Here is a 12,214-nt window from a genome sequence, read left to right as displayed (position 1 = left end):
TGTTGTATCCCTTAGGGTATAGCGTTTATGCATTTAATTTGGTATTTTGAATTGTTTATGTTTTATTTCTTACGATTAGCGTTTGAAACGATTGATTGGGTTGCCTTTGTTGTTTTCTTAGAGTATAACGTTTAAAATGATCTATGTTTCATACTATTTTATTTTTTCTATACTATTTCATCATTTCATTTATTGTATTTTTTGTTTAACATTTAATTTAAAATACATTATTTAACATCTAAATTTTATTTATACTGATTTTACATATATATTTGAGTTTAAATCTTGCATATCATATATATATATATTATATAGTCCTAATATAATTTGTTCCTGTTATAATTCCTATTCATCATTTCAAATTTTCAATATTCGATTTAAAAAATTTCAGTTATGTTGAATGCAGAAAAAAAAATCTAACTTTTAATGACAAATTTCAAAATTTTAACTATTTTTGGTAAAAAGATATATGACATTAAAATTTTAAAGGGTATGCGTTATTTATTCAAATAAATAAAGTAATAAATAAATCATTTTGTACCCCCAACACTTCTTTGGCCGCACCTGTCACTCACATTTACCCTTCCCTTGTCTTTTTCCACTAGCCAATGGTTACTCACTTAATTTTTATAGTTAATAGGCTATATTCTTTATTGGTTTTTTTTGTTTTGGTCATGGTGCAAATTCGCCCATAGAACTATTCCTTTTTTTTTTTTCCAGAGACTTTGATTTCCTTTTTCAACTCTCTCTCTCTCTCAGGGTTTTAAGCCTTTGGTAAATCTTCTTCTCACGATTACGATTACGATTACGATTACGATTACGATTACGGAGAGGATGAAGAAAAATTGTGTTACGAGGATCGAGATCCCCAACAGCCGCAACGAGACGCTCGTGGGTTTGCTTCACGAAACCGGATCAAAAGAAGTTGTGGTCTTGTGCCATGGATTCAGTTCGAACAAGAACAACACCATTCTCAAGAAGACGGCTGTTGCTTTAGAGAAAGAAAAGATCAGCTCTTTTCGTTTCGATTTCTCTGGTAACGGAGACAGCGAAGGCGAGTTCCACTATGGTAACTTCAACAGCGAAGCTGATGATGATCTTCATTACGTCATCCAACACTTGTCTAACAAGATGAACCGTGTGGTTTCCGTGATCCTCGGGCATAGTAAAGGAGGTGATGTGGTTCTTCTCTATGCTTCAAAGTATCGTGACAACATCCGTAGTGTGGTTAATATCTCGGGACGTTTTGATCTCAAGAAAGGGTGTACGACTCGGAGATAACTATCTTGAAAGGATTAAGGAAGAAGGATTCATCGATGCTGTAGAGAACAATTCTTGTTTTCGTGTTACGCAAGAGTCTTTAATGGATAGGTTGAACACTGATATGCATGAAGCTTGTCTGAAGATTGACAAAGATTGCAAAGTCTTGACGGTTCATGGTTCGGATGACAAAATTGTGCCTGTTGAAGATGCCAAGGAGTTTGCAAAGGTTATACCGAACCATAAGCTGGAGATTGTGCAAGGAGCTAATCATGGTTACATCAAACATCAGAAGCCATTGGTTGCAACAGTTGTGGAGTTTATCAAGACAGTGATTCTTGAACAACAACTAGTCAGTTTGTCTTTGGGAGATTGCTCATCATCATCATGATGTTACATTCTTGCCGTTTGCTTTTTCCTTTTTGTTCTAGTACTCTTCCATTGTATGAGCAGAATACAACATTTTTTTGTCCATAAAGTCTTGTTTGATTGCAATAATTTCTGTCTTATGATTATTATACAAGCAGAGGTAGAGATCATTTATTATCAGAACCAGCAACAATCCCTTGGGTGATTGGATGCTTCTACCGTAGTGAACCTAGTGGTCACTGTAATCAAACCCAACATCACTGTAATCAAACGCAACACTGACAACACTGAACTAAGAAAAGACTCTTATCTCTCATTCTAATTACCAAATCCAGAGTTAAAGCAACATAAAATTTACCAGTCTTAAACTGCTTTATGAATTGCTCACGAAAGACGAGACCTCCACAGTCAGGATTGACAAAGAATGGAGGGTCTTCGCAGTTCGTGGATCGGATGATGACCTGTGGAAGATGCCAAGGTCATACCAAACCACAGGCTGGAAATTGCACAAGGAGAATCATTGTTATACTAAAACATCGAAGTCAAATAGTTTCAACAGTTATGATGTTTATAAACCCTTAGTTACAATCGCTGCATTCAGTCCGAATTACGATGTAGGCGACAACATTCAAATTCTACAGCTTCTAACTATGCTTATGTTCCTGGAGAAGAGAATGTTATTCAAAATGTGACATTTTGTCACAACTTAAATCAATCAACCCATGATGAAAACATTGAAACTTTTGAAAGAGAGTATAGTTCTTGAAACAAAAAGTTCAATGGAATAATTGAGAGTACATACAAAACTATGCGTAATAGATTTCAGACAGAGACTGGGGTCTTTCAGGCAGGTAGCTCAGACGGAAGGGTGTTCTGAATGTTGTAAGGCATTAAGATGTTGAAACCATCACCAGCAGTTGATATGATCATCCCCGGAATCTGGTTGTGCCAGTGAAGTTCCTTCAAGTCCTTTTGTCCCTGGGGTTCTCGATAAACAAGGTTGTCAGAAAAAACAAAAAAAACATGGTTCAAACAAACCCGAGGCAATGATGCTAAAGTAAAAACATTCAATCTTCTTTTATCTTTAAGAAACAACAATATCCACTTCCGCGGCAAAAAATAAAAAAAATTCTCATACATTTAAAAATTTCACACTCGAGAAACAGACAAACAAATCGCACTTCCTCTGGGATGAGAAAATAAAACACCAGTGAAGAACAAGAGACTTGGCGGTTTTACAAGACGGCTGCAGATGGAGCCTTCCCTAATGTGTTCCACAATATATAATCCCCTGATGTCACCTGTTAACGCACACATATTATGTACAAGTCTATTTATCAACCATTTCATGGGGACTTTCAGATTTCAATACTATATATTGGCAGTGTCTTACCTGAGCAGAATACTCAACCGGCGACTTTGTGGTTGGGTAGATATTGACCTGGCAAAAACAAAGCGAGGCGATAATAAAGTCAGATAATCCTGCTGTGACACTGTCAACTAATTCATTCCAACTTGCAAAAGCTTACTGATTTTGTGTCGATTGACATTCGTGATACAGATGCCCCGGCTATCTTGAATGAGACCTGTAAACCAGAAGATATATTTTGAACAACAACCAATTCAAAAAGAAGCAAAAGACACACATACCTTGGCATAGTCATATGCTTGCCAGCAGAACGGTTCCTCCAACTCAACTGCTGGGAGATCCTTGTTCATTTTCTCCACCAAGAAGTCCTCCACGTTCACCACATTCTCTGCACCCTCGCACTCGCTCTCTTCTTCATCCCCATCCCCTCTCCTCTTGCTCTGCAGTGGGCTAAATTTGATTGTCCCAGGGAAAGTTGCTTCAAGGCTTTTTCCAGAAAGACTACGTCCGCTGCCCAGAATCCTCCACTCAACAGAGTGCTCTGTGGTTAAAACAGTCCCAGCTGACGGAGTCCCATCAAATGCCACTATCCGTCTCCGTGGAAAGGGCATAGTGATAGTGCAAAATTCCATTGACAGAGGAGACTTGTAACCATCCATGAGGCGGACCTTGAAGAGGAATGCACCCTCGTCTTCTGAGACCATTGATAGCTGATAGAACCCTTTCACTGGTGGTCCGAGTCCACAACCTGCCTGGTATCGCATGAGAACAAAGTTACCCAAGGGAGGCTGGAAAACAATGTTCTGCTTGTCAATCCCATGTGCTGGCACTTGGGCACATGGATGGAAAGATATAGCTTCGATGTGGGCTGTACTCAGCCCTGCTAGAGGAAACGATACGTCAGGCAGCCCTTCTAGCTCTGCCCGACAGTTTATCTGTCCGGCAACAGATACATTATCAGGAATCTCATCGCGGTCGTACATTGCAGCGTTCACGGTCTCATGAATTGTGAACAATAGCCTTTGCTTTCCTTTGTACAAGTATGGCTTCCATGCTGGTTGCTTAAGTTCTTGGGGAGGAGGATCAGCAGAGGAAAAGCCATTCGCCTTCATAGCAAAAATATTAGACAAGCTGAGGTCTAATGGGGTACCTGCAGAAGTGATTATAAGAAACCAATCAGGAAACAAATGATCTAGCAGAGAACAGAATAAACCGTCAACAACAGAGGGATAACACTAACCAAACGGCATAGCACTAGCGATAAAATTCCTAAGCAAATCTCTATCGAGTAACCTAGACCCTGATTTGGGAGCATCCGAGGCTGTAGATCCAGATGTTGCAGCTCCAGACGGGGAAGAAGATGCAAGAGGAGCAGCAACAGGTTTTGCCCTGGATGAGATACCAATGCTTCCAGTGAGTGAATCAAACAACCCCCCAACTGACGGTGAGGCACTCACAACAACCTCAGGTTCAACTGTATCACCAGAAATGATGTCACCAAATGCATGAGCCACCATGAAAGCCCTACAACATGAGTGAGGAAAAGACCAACAAGGTTTAAAACATTATAAGTGGTAAACATGAGAGTAGGAGGAGGAGGAGATGAAGTTATAAAGAGTACCCAGTGATGGAGGAAATGTTAAGCAAGAGAGACGACAAACTGAAATCTTCACCAACGGCTGGACCACAGTCAGATCTCCTAGATAAGTTGAGGTAATCCTTCATCTCCCTTGGGTCAACCAAAGGCAAAACGAGGATGGAGTAAAAGGATTTGGTGTGGAGAGCAATGGGCCAGAGAATGTTCTGCTCGTTAGATTCATCATCATCATCATCATCACCATCTTCTTGGCTTAAACAAAGGCTGATAATATGACGAGCGATGGGATCATCAACCCAAGAATCTGATCCTTTAGTCGATTGAGCTACACGTATGCCGTATCCACGAGTAGAGCCTTCCCTAATTCGTGATTACAAGAAAATTCATGGTTTTACATTTTGAGAGCTACCAAGAGAGAGAGAGAGAGAGAGAGATAAGAGAGAGAGAGAGAGAGAGTACTGTCTCTTTCTTCGAGTGAAAGCATTGGAGAGTTGCTGATCGGTGGGGAGTCTAGGAAGATCTAAGTCAGTGTTTCCGGACTTGTAAGCGGAGGAGCACCATTGCTTCTCGACGACTGGGAACCTCCTGAATTGGGAATTGAATTGAGATGAATTTTAAGAGTATGGATTTAGGGGCGAAAGAACGAGAGATTTTTTTGGGGGAATACAAAAACCTGGAGAAGACAACATTGTCCTGATTGTTGTTGATGATCCAGAGAGCTCTGATACTGCAACCAGAGGGCATACTTTGTAGATGAACCGCGACGCTCCTGATATCAAAATCCTGATCACCGATTCGTATATGGGAATCGGCGGCGTATATGGGACCAGTGCAGGCGGCGCTGGTTGATTACGTGGCGAACGGTGGTGGAGGAGGTTACGAGAGGATCGTAGGAGCGGTGTTGGTGGAGAAAATAGATGCGGTGGTCCGGCAAAAGCAGACGGCGGGGTTGTTGTTAGAGACTATGTCGCCGAAATGCCAATTCAAAGTGTTTCATTGATGACGATTGACGACACATTAATATAAGACAATTAGATAAAATTTTAAATTAATGTGGATTATAATTTCATACAAAATATTTATGTTTATGGACTATGGTGTAATATTATCAGAAGCAGCAACAATCCCTTGGATGCTAAGACAATGCAGCTACCATAATATATATGGTCACGGTAATCAAACCCCAATTCACAACCCAGCTTTTAACACATTTGCTACGCAACACTGGTAACACTTAACCAAAGAAAGGATCCTTCCCTCGATCTCATTCTAATTAATTACCAAATCCAGAGTTAAAAAGACCTGCTTTATCAAGTGCTCACGAGAGACGAGACGAGACCTCCACAGTCAGGATTGTCAAAGAATGGAGGGTCTTCACAGTTTGTGGATCGGATGATAACCTGTGGAAGATGCCAAAAACCACAAGCTGGAAATTGCGCAAGGAGAAACAATGGGAAAAGGGCCATTTTCGACATTTACAATCTCAAAAGTGTCAATTTATACATGTACAAACTCTTGGTGCCAATATCTACCCATACTCAAATAAAATTCAAATTTCATACCCAATTATAGAAAAAGTGCTGATTTCAGAGTCAAAATCAATAAATATTAGTTAAAAGCTGACCCAGACTCGAACTCGGGTCCATCCAAGTGTTTATCAAAGCTTTAACCATATGATCCAACAGCCTCATTCGGTATACTTGGGAACATTAATAATTATATCCTATCCACCCCCGAGAATCTCCCTCCTCTTCCTCTTCTTCTTTTCCTTCACATCGTTAATGGCATCATAATTTTGCCTTACTCATTCCTTAATTTTTACTGGAAAACAAAAACCCTAATGATGAATTGATGATGATTGTGATCAAAGAAGAACATAGAATCTTCAAAATTCAAAATTTTAAAAGAATCAAAAAGTTAAAAAATCAAATTTTGGGAAACCATGATAGAAGTAATCAATTAGCAATTGGACCAACAGAAGCGGATCTAGATGGAGAATAAACCACCACGGAGCAGCCATTAACGATGCCAAGAAAGAGAAGAAGAGGAAGAGGAGATAGATTCTCACAGACGGATATGATTATAAACAATAAAGTTCCCTAATATTTTGAATAAAGCTGCTGGATCATATGGTTAAAGCTTCTATTCATTCTTTGATGGACCTGGGACGTCGTTTTAATATATGACACTTTATCTAATACGTGTCATCTGAGTCAGCGCTTGACTAATATTTATTGATTTTGACTTTGAAATCGGCACTTTTTTTTATAATTGGGTATGAAATTTGAATTTTATTTGAATATAGATAGAAATTGGCGCCGAGAGTTTGTACATGTATAAATTGATACTTTTGAGATTGTACAGGTCGGAAATGACCCTTTTCCCAGAAACAATGCTATACTGCTAAACATCCAAGTCAAATGTTTATAAAACCCCTTAGTTACATTCGCTCGGCATTCAATCCAAATTTTGATATGTATCTTTCGGTTTAAAAATTACGATGAAGGCGACCACATTCAAATTCTACAAGCTTCTTCTAACTATTTATTTGGCTTATGTTCCTGGACAAGAGAATGTTATATTCCAATCAAAATTGACATTTTGTCACAACTGAAATCAACCAACAGATGATGAAAACCTTGAAAGTTTTGAAAGAGAGTATAGTTACTTGAAACAAAAAAAGTTCAATGGAACAACTGAGAGAGTACAAATACAAAACTATGCGTAATACTTTTAAGAGAATTCAGACAAAGACTTGGGGGGTCTTTAAGGCAGGTAGCTCAGACGGAAGTGTGTTCTGAATGTTGTAAGGCATTAAGATGTTGAAACCATCACCAGCAGTTGATATGATCATTCCCGGAATCTGGTTGTGCCAGTGAAGCTCCTTCAAGTCCTTTTGTCCCTGGGGTTCCCGATAAACAAGGTTATCAGACCAAAAAAAAAAAACACATGGATCAAACAAACCCGACGCAATGATGCTAAAGTAAAAATGTTACTTGGTGAACGAAGAGAAGCTGAGGAGGCAAGTCTTGAGGAGTGTTCACTTGCTCCTTGGTCTGTGCTTTGAACTCTGCCTCTTCTTCTTCATCCTTCTCCAAGGATAAATCCCATATCCTGCAAACACAACAACAGATAGCAAAAATCAATTGATACAGCTTTTGCAGGTTTTTCTCAAGAGAATCGGTGTACTGTTTTCTCGCTTACGTGAGCTGGTGATCACTGGATGTGACTGCAAGTGTTGAAGCTTCATGAGCGCTCCATTCAATTGACGTAATAGGATGCTTATGGTACTCAAAATGTGCTACCACAGCATCTCCACCCTAGTTCAAGATTTATATGCTATTGTATCAGAATCTTGTTAAGAGATTGCCAAGGAAAATATAAAGCTACCATCAAAAACCTACTTTGATCAGTCTAAGATCACGAATGGAGAATGTCCCGTCATCACTTCCTGAGGCCAACATGCAACTAGCCAGCCTTCATGAAAAAAGAAAAATTAAGATTGAGCCATTTGTGGGTAATACCAAATCCAACAGAATAAAGTTATACAGAATAGAGGCACAAGAACCTGTTCCATGAGATGACATTCACATCTGCGTTATGTGCCTTGAAAGATAGTGCAGGCGACTTCCCAAGTCGGATATCCCAGACTGCAACACTCCCATCCACAGAACATGAAGCAAACACGTTTTCTTCGGCTGGACTCCACTGGAACAAAGAAAAAGAATGTTCAGCCAAAAGGAAATGGTACCAGCAGAAATACAACTTAGCTGCAAAGTGGTAGTTTACTTGTAGATCTTCAACACTTGCAGTGTGTCCGGCAAACGGAACAGGATCAACAGTCCAGGAACCAGAAGCTGGCTGCCACAAGTGAATCATACTCTTGCAGTCCCCTAGCCAGTCAAAAAATAGATAAATTTGTTGACTATATTGAAAAGTATATGTAACTGTTTGAGTGTTGCAGAAATTTCTGAGGTAAATATACCGGAAAGAAGTCTTCCAGCGGTTGCAGGGCTCCAATCTATAGCATAGCCTTCGTCTTTGTGGCCGGAAAAGTTAACTAAGGGCGCTTGGTTAAGAACTGGTGCAGTTCCATCTTTACCTTCTGTTTCTGATTCGGCTAAAGCATTAAGATGAGAGCTCATGTCCCACACCTGCCAAAAAAACACAAAAGCTAATCCACTATAACAAAGACACATATAAACAACCACCCAATCTACGTAAGTAGACACAAAAATATATCCATATTGCCCAAATGCTGAGCTAACAAGGACATAATCTTACCTGTACATGACCAGAATCTGCCCAAGAGACACAGATATGAGAATTTTGTGGCATTGCACGTATACGGTTAACGCATCCATGGTGAGCAACCCTGCGAACCTGTATATCGAAATTTAGAGACAAAAAAAAATCAACCAGGAGAACTCTCTTGAGTTCAGAGAGGACAGATATTATTAACAGAAGATCTAAAACGAATGAAGAATTACCTGAATATTTGGAGTTTTGGAAGCTTCATCGTCGCTTTCCTCATCGCTATCACTGTCATCTTCATCATCGTCATCCTCCATAGCATCTTCACCATTCCCTACTGTCTTGGGAACAACATCACGTCTCTTACCAGACACGTTGGTGATTTTAAATAATCCTATGGAGTTATGAGCTGCTTTCTCAGCCTAAAGAAATGTATTTACAGGAGTTAACAACTTACCACAAGATTTTAGAAGCAAGAATACATACGAAGATATAAAAAAAATTGCAAAACATACTTGAGTACCAGCCACCATATAAAGTGTGTGAGGAAACTCAGTTCGGTTCAAACCCAACTTATCAGCCAAAATGTCGAAACTGAAAAAGGGAATAGAAAGCCATCAAATCACCAAAACTTGCATAGTAATCATTCACAGACACTAAACTTCTTAACTTAAATGCATCAAAAACATTAAGATACTACACTTGCTAAATGCTAATACATTTCGAACATATAAAGTTATCTCTTAAAATCTCACGCTTTCTGCTAAATTACATGAATACAAATCCATTCTAGATTCACCATTTCGAATTAAACAAGAACACATGGATTGAATTACAAATGATAATTTACCTCAGACAGGGCCAACCAACATGGAACCCATGAAGAGAATTATAAGCAGAAGGGTCACACTGAAGTTCCTCTCCATCTTCGAGGGTATCAACACCTGGTTGCCAAACCCTAGTTGGTATCGATGGTATCTCGGAAGAAGACGCCTCTGCCTTCTTCTGTTAATTCCACCCAAAAAAAAAAAAACAAATCCAATTCACGCAAATTAGGTTTTGATTTGAGAATAGCAGATTGAAGAATTGAGCAAGAAAGCAAGTACAGATTCAAAAGTTCGAACCTTGTTCTTCCTCTTTGACTTCTTAGGGTTTAAGCTGCGAACCATTTTCTCCTCCTTCTGATTCTAATTTACTACTCTGTGAAGAGGGACGAAGATGATCAATTTAGTTGCTCTAGGGTTTAAGCTATTTATACCCTCTTTCTCAGAAACACCTTATCTTTTATTGAATTTATTTTTAGGTCCTTAATCTTATAAGAAATAGAAACATTACCCCATAGTTTATAAAATGATCATTCTCAACACCAAGAAGTCACATTTATAACTGTTCTTTAAAGACTTTATGCTATTCGTTGATTAGAGTAACAATCAGAGTAGTCGAACTAAAAAGACAACGTTCAATTTGGTGTACTAACAAAAAAAAATCAAGTACACTTAGTTTCTGTTTCTACTTGGAGAAGAATTTGTCCCAATCACGAAGGGAAGAATCAACGGAATCATCAGGGAGGAGTTTGGGAATCCTATCGGCGCGAATGAACTGTTTCAGAATAGCTTTCTCTTGGTCGATTTGTTTCTTTTCTTTTCTGTCTTTTGGTTCTATCTTCCTTTTCTCTTCCAAGATCCACTTGAACAGCTCCTTTTGCTCATCTTCTGGAATCGGTTTCCTTGCTACATTTACAGACTCAGTTGCCACAGTCTGAAACATCGACTGATCAGCTGCATCTGTGAACTCAAACAGCGGATCCAATTCAGGGATCGGCTTGGTTTCTTCCTTCTCTGGTAATGCACTTTCTGCTTCCTTAGCCTTGTTATTATTAGTCTCTGCAACTCTGCTGTCGTCTACACCTTTCTTCTCGACATCATCAGCGTTAACAACACCCTTTTTCACACCTTTGTTTCTGGCCTCGCTGCTCTTTTTCCCTTTCTTCTTCTCATCCGCATCAATGTCCTTTTCTCGTTTTATCGCAAATATGTAAGCTGCAGAAACAAGGGGTAAAAAAAATCAGCAAACATTGAATAATGCCAGAAGACATCAAGCATGCTTTTCTCAATTCTGATTCAGACCAAGCTTATAGTTCTGACAGCAAAAACAAAAAAAAAACAAGATGTGCAATTATGTCCATGAATCAGAGAAATTTACAAGAAGTTGAGTCGAGTGCATCCTCTATTCAACGTAACTGTTTAGCCAACACACACACACACACACACACAGAGACATAGATAGTTGTTTATAAATACTACATTTGTTTAATTCAATGTCCTTTCCTATCCCTGAAAACATCAACAGTGTCTGAGATGCAGCAGGTCCAAGAAAAATGTCCATGCTCTATATATCTGATTAACAGTATGGCGAATCAAACAATCTTGGAGTAATGCTATTATGGAATTAAACAGCTTTCTTGGATAATCAAAGCAAAGCAAGGACAATGGTTCCAGTGTAAGTTGTAGCATAATTTCTGACTATATTGCTTGCTAGAAGAATTTTGTCTAGAGTCTTGAAACATTAAATGAAGCAAAAGGAAGATAAATGACTCAGCTAGGCATTACATCAAACACATTACGGGCGTAATAGAATAAAACCCACTAAGAAAGTAATAAAAATTTCTATAACCTGCAAAACCGAGATTGAAGATCATCGTAGCTCGCCAGCCTACTTTCTGCAGTTTGGAGACCACTTTCTGCGGAGGTTCGGATCCAGACGGACACGATTCCATCGATTCCGATGGAGAGATTTCGCGAAACCTCCGACTTATATAGAGTTTCTCGAGCAAATTAATAAGTATCGTCGGAAAAATAAAAGAGAATGTAGGTGTCTAGAAAACCCTAATTTGATGAAACCCTCTCCCTAATTCTCCTACTTGTGATTGATTTGCCTTCCTTGCCTTATTCCTCAAGCAATAGATTGATTCTCTCTTACTTAACTTTTTGTTCTTCGCATTGATCTTCTTCTTCTCTGACTGATCTTGACGGACGACGGTACTATCATATCATGTATGATTCTGCCTGCGATTGGGTTTTGAAAGTCTCTAGCTCACCAAGAGACTTCTTGATAAAGCCCTGTTCATCTCGGGGGACCATATTAAACGTAAAAGCCCATAAAAAGTAAAAGCAAACATTTCACAAACATTTCACAAACCCTCATCTTATTAAATTATAGTATGACAAAAAGTGTGTGTGTTTTGTGATTGATTGCAATTTGTTTGCTATTATCAGATTGTGTTTACTTTGGTCTACGAATTTATTACCAGATTGTAATAAAATCTGTTTAGGGGTTGTACATATGATAATCACCAAGTCCTACTG

General features: G+C 39.0%; 3 protein-coding genes and 1 pseudogene across 6 annotated transcripts; 1 reads left to right on the top strand and 3 right to left on the bottom strand.

Moving 5' to 3' along the window:
• Positions 1-691: 691 nt before the first annotated feature.
• LOC104747891 (putative uncharacterized protein YDL057W) lies at positions 692-1,758 on the top strand (annotated as a pseudogene).
• A 594-nt stretch (positions 1,759-2,352) lies between these two features.
• Positions 2,353-6,065, bottom strand: LOC104747890 (AP-5 complex subunit mu-like). 4 transcript variants are annotated; one of them, XR_015582687.1, is made up of 9 exons: positions 5,269-5,624; positions 5,055-5,180; positions 4,620-4,955; positions 4,239-4,522; positions 3,280-4,148; positions 3,159-3,215; positions 3,023-3,070; positions 2,768-2,930; positions 2,353-2,607 (listed from the first exon to the last, which is right to left on the bottom strand). XR_015582687.1 is itself a non-coding variant. In XM_087489353.1 (9 exons), the coding sequence occupies exons 2-9, from the start codon at positions 5,337-5,339 to the stop codon at positions 2,865-2,867; spliced, it is 1,857 nt and encodes a 618-aa protein (XP_087345479.1). In that variant the 5' UTR covers positions 5,340-5,557; positions 5,898-6,065; the 3' UTR covers positions 2,683-2,864. The 4 variants fall into 4 exon arrangements, 3 of the variants coding, with proteins under 3 accessions (XP_087345479.1, XP_087345480.1, XP_087345481.1); XM_087489353.1 differs by lacking the exon at positions 2,353-2,607 and adding an exon at positions 5,898-6,065 and having other exon boundaries at positions 2,683-2,930; positions 5,269-5,557; XM_087489354.1 differs by lacking the exon at positions 2,353-2,607 and adding an exon at positions 5,902-6,044 and having other exon boundaries at positions 2,683-2,930; positions 5,269-5,557.
• Positions 6,066-7,157: 1,092 nt separating this feature from the next.
• LOC104747889 (protein HEAT STRESS TOLERANT DWD 1) lies at positions 7,158-10,225 on the bottom strand. Its single transcript, XM_087489352.1, has 12 exons — positions 9,974-10,225; positions 9,700-9,854; positions 9,365-9,443; positions 9,086-9,271; positions 8,880-8,978; positions 8,581-8,749; positions 8,385-8,488; positions 8,164-8,303; positions 8,000-8,072; positions 7,800-7,915; positions 7,592-7,709; positions 7,158-7,497 (listed from the first exon to the last, which is right to left on the bottom strand). The coding sequence occupies exons 1-12, from the start codon at positions 10,016-10,018 to the stop codon at positions 7,339-7,341; spliced, it is 1,443 nt and encodes a 480-aa protein (XP_087345478.1). The 5' UTR covers positions 10,019-10,225; the 3' UTR covers positions 7,158-7,338.
• LOC104747888 (uncharacterized) lies at positions 10,192-12,071 on the bottom strand. Its single transcript, XM_010469601.3, has 2 exons — positions 11,523-12,071; positions 10,192-10,888 (listed from the first exon to the last, which is right to left on the bottom strand). Exons 1-2 carry the CDS (start codon positions 11,623-11,625, stop codon positions 10,359-10,361), a joined length of 633 nt encoding a protein of 210 aa, XP_010467903.1. The 5' UTR covers positions 11,626-12,071; the 3' UTR covers positions 10,192-10,358.
• Between the last annotated feature and the right edge of the window lie 143 nt (positions 12,072-12,214).

This window comes from Camelina sativa, chromosome 15 (genome assembly GCF_030686135.1).
Source record: "Camelina sativa cultivar CO46 ecotype springtype chromosome 15, ASM3068613v1".
Classification (NCBI taxonomy): Eukaryota; Viridiplantae; Streptophyta; class Magnoliopsida; order Brassicales; family Brassicaceae; genus Camelina; species Camelina sativa.
The sequence above is the reverse complement of the archived record's forward strand: the minus strand, read 5'-3'. Positions and strand labels throughout refer to the sequence as shown.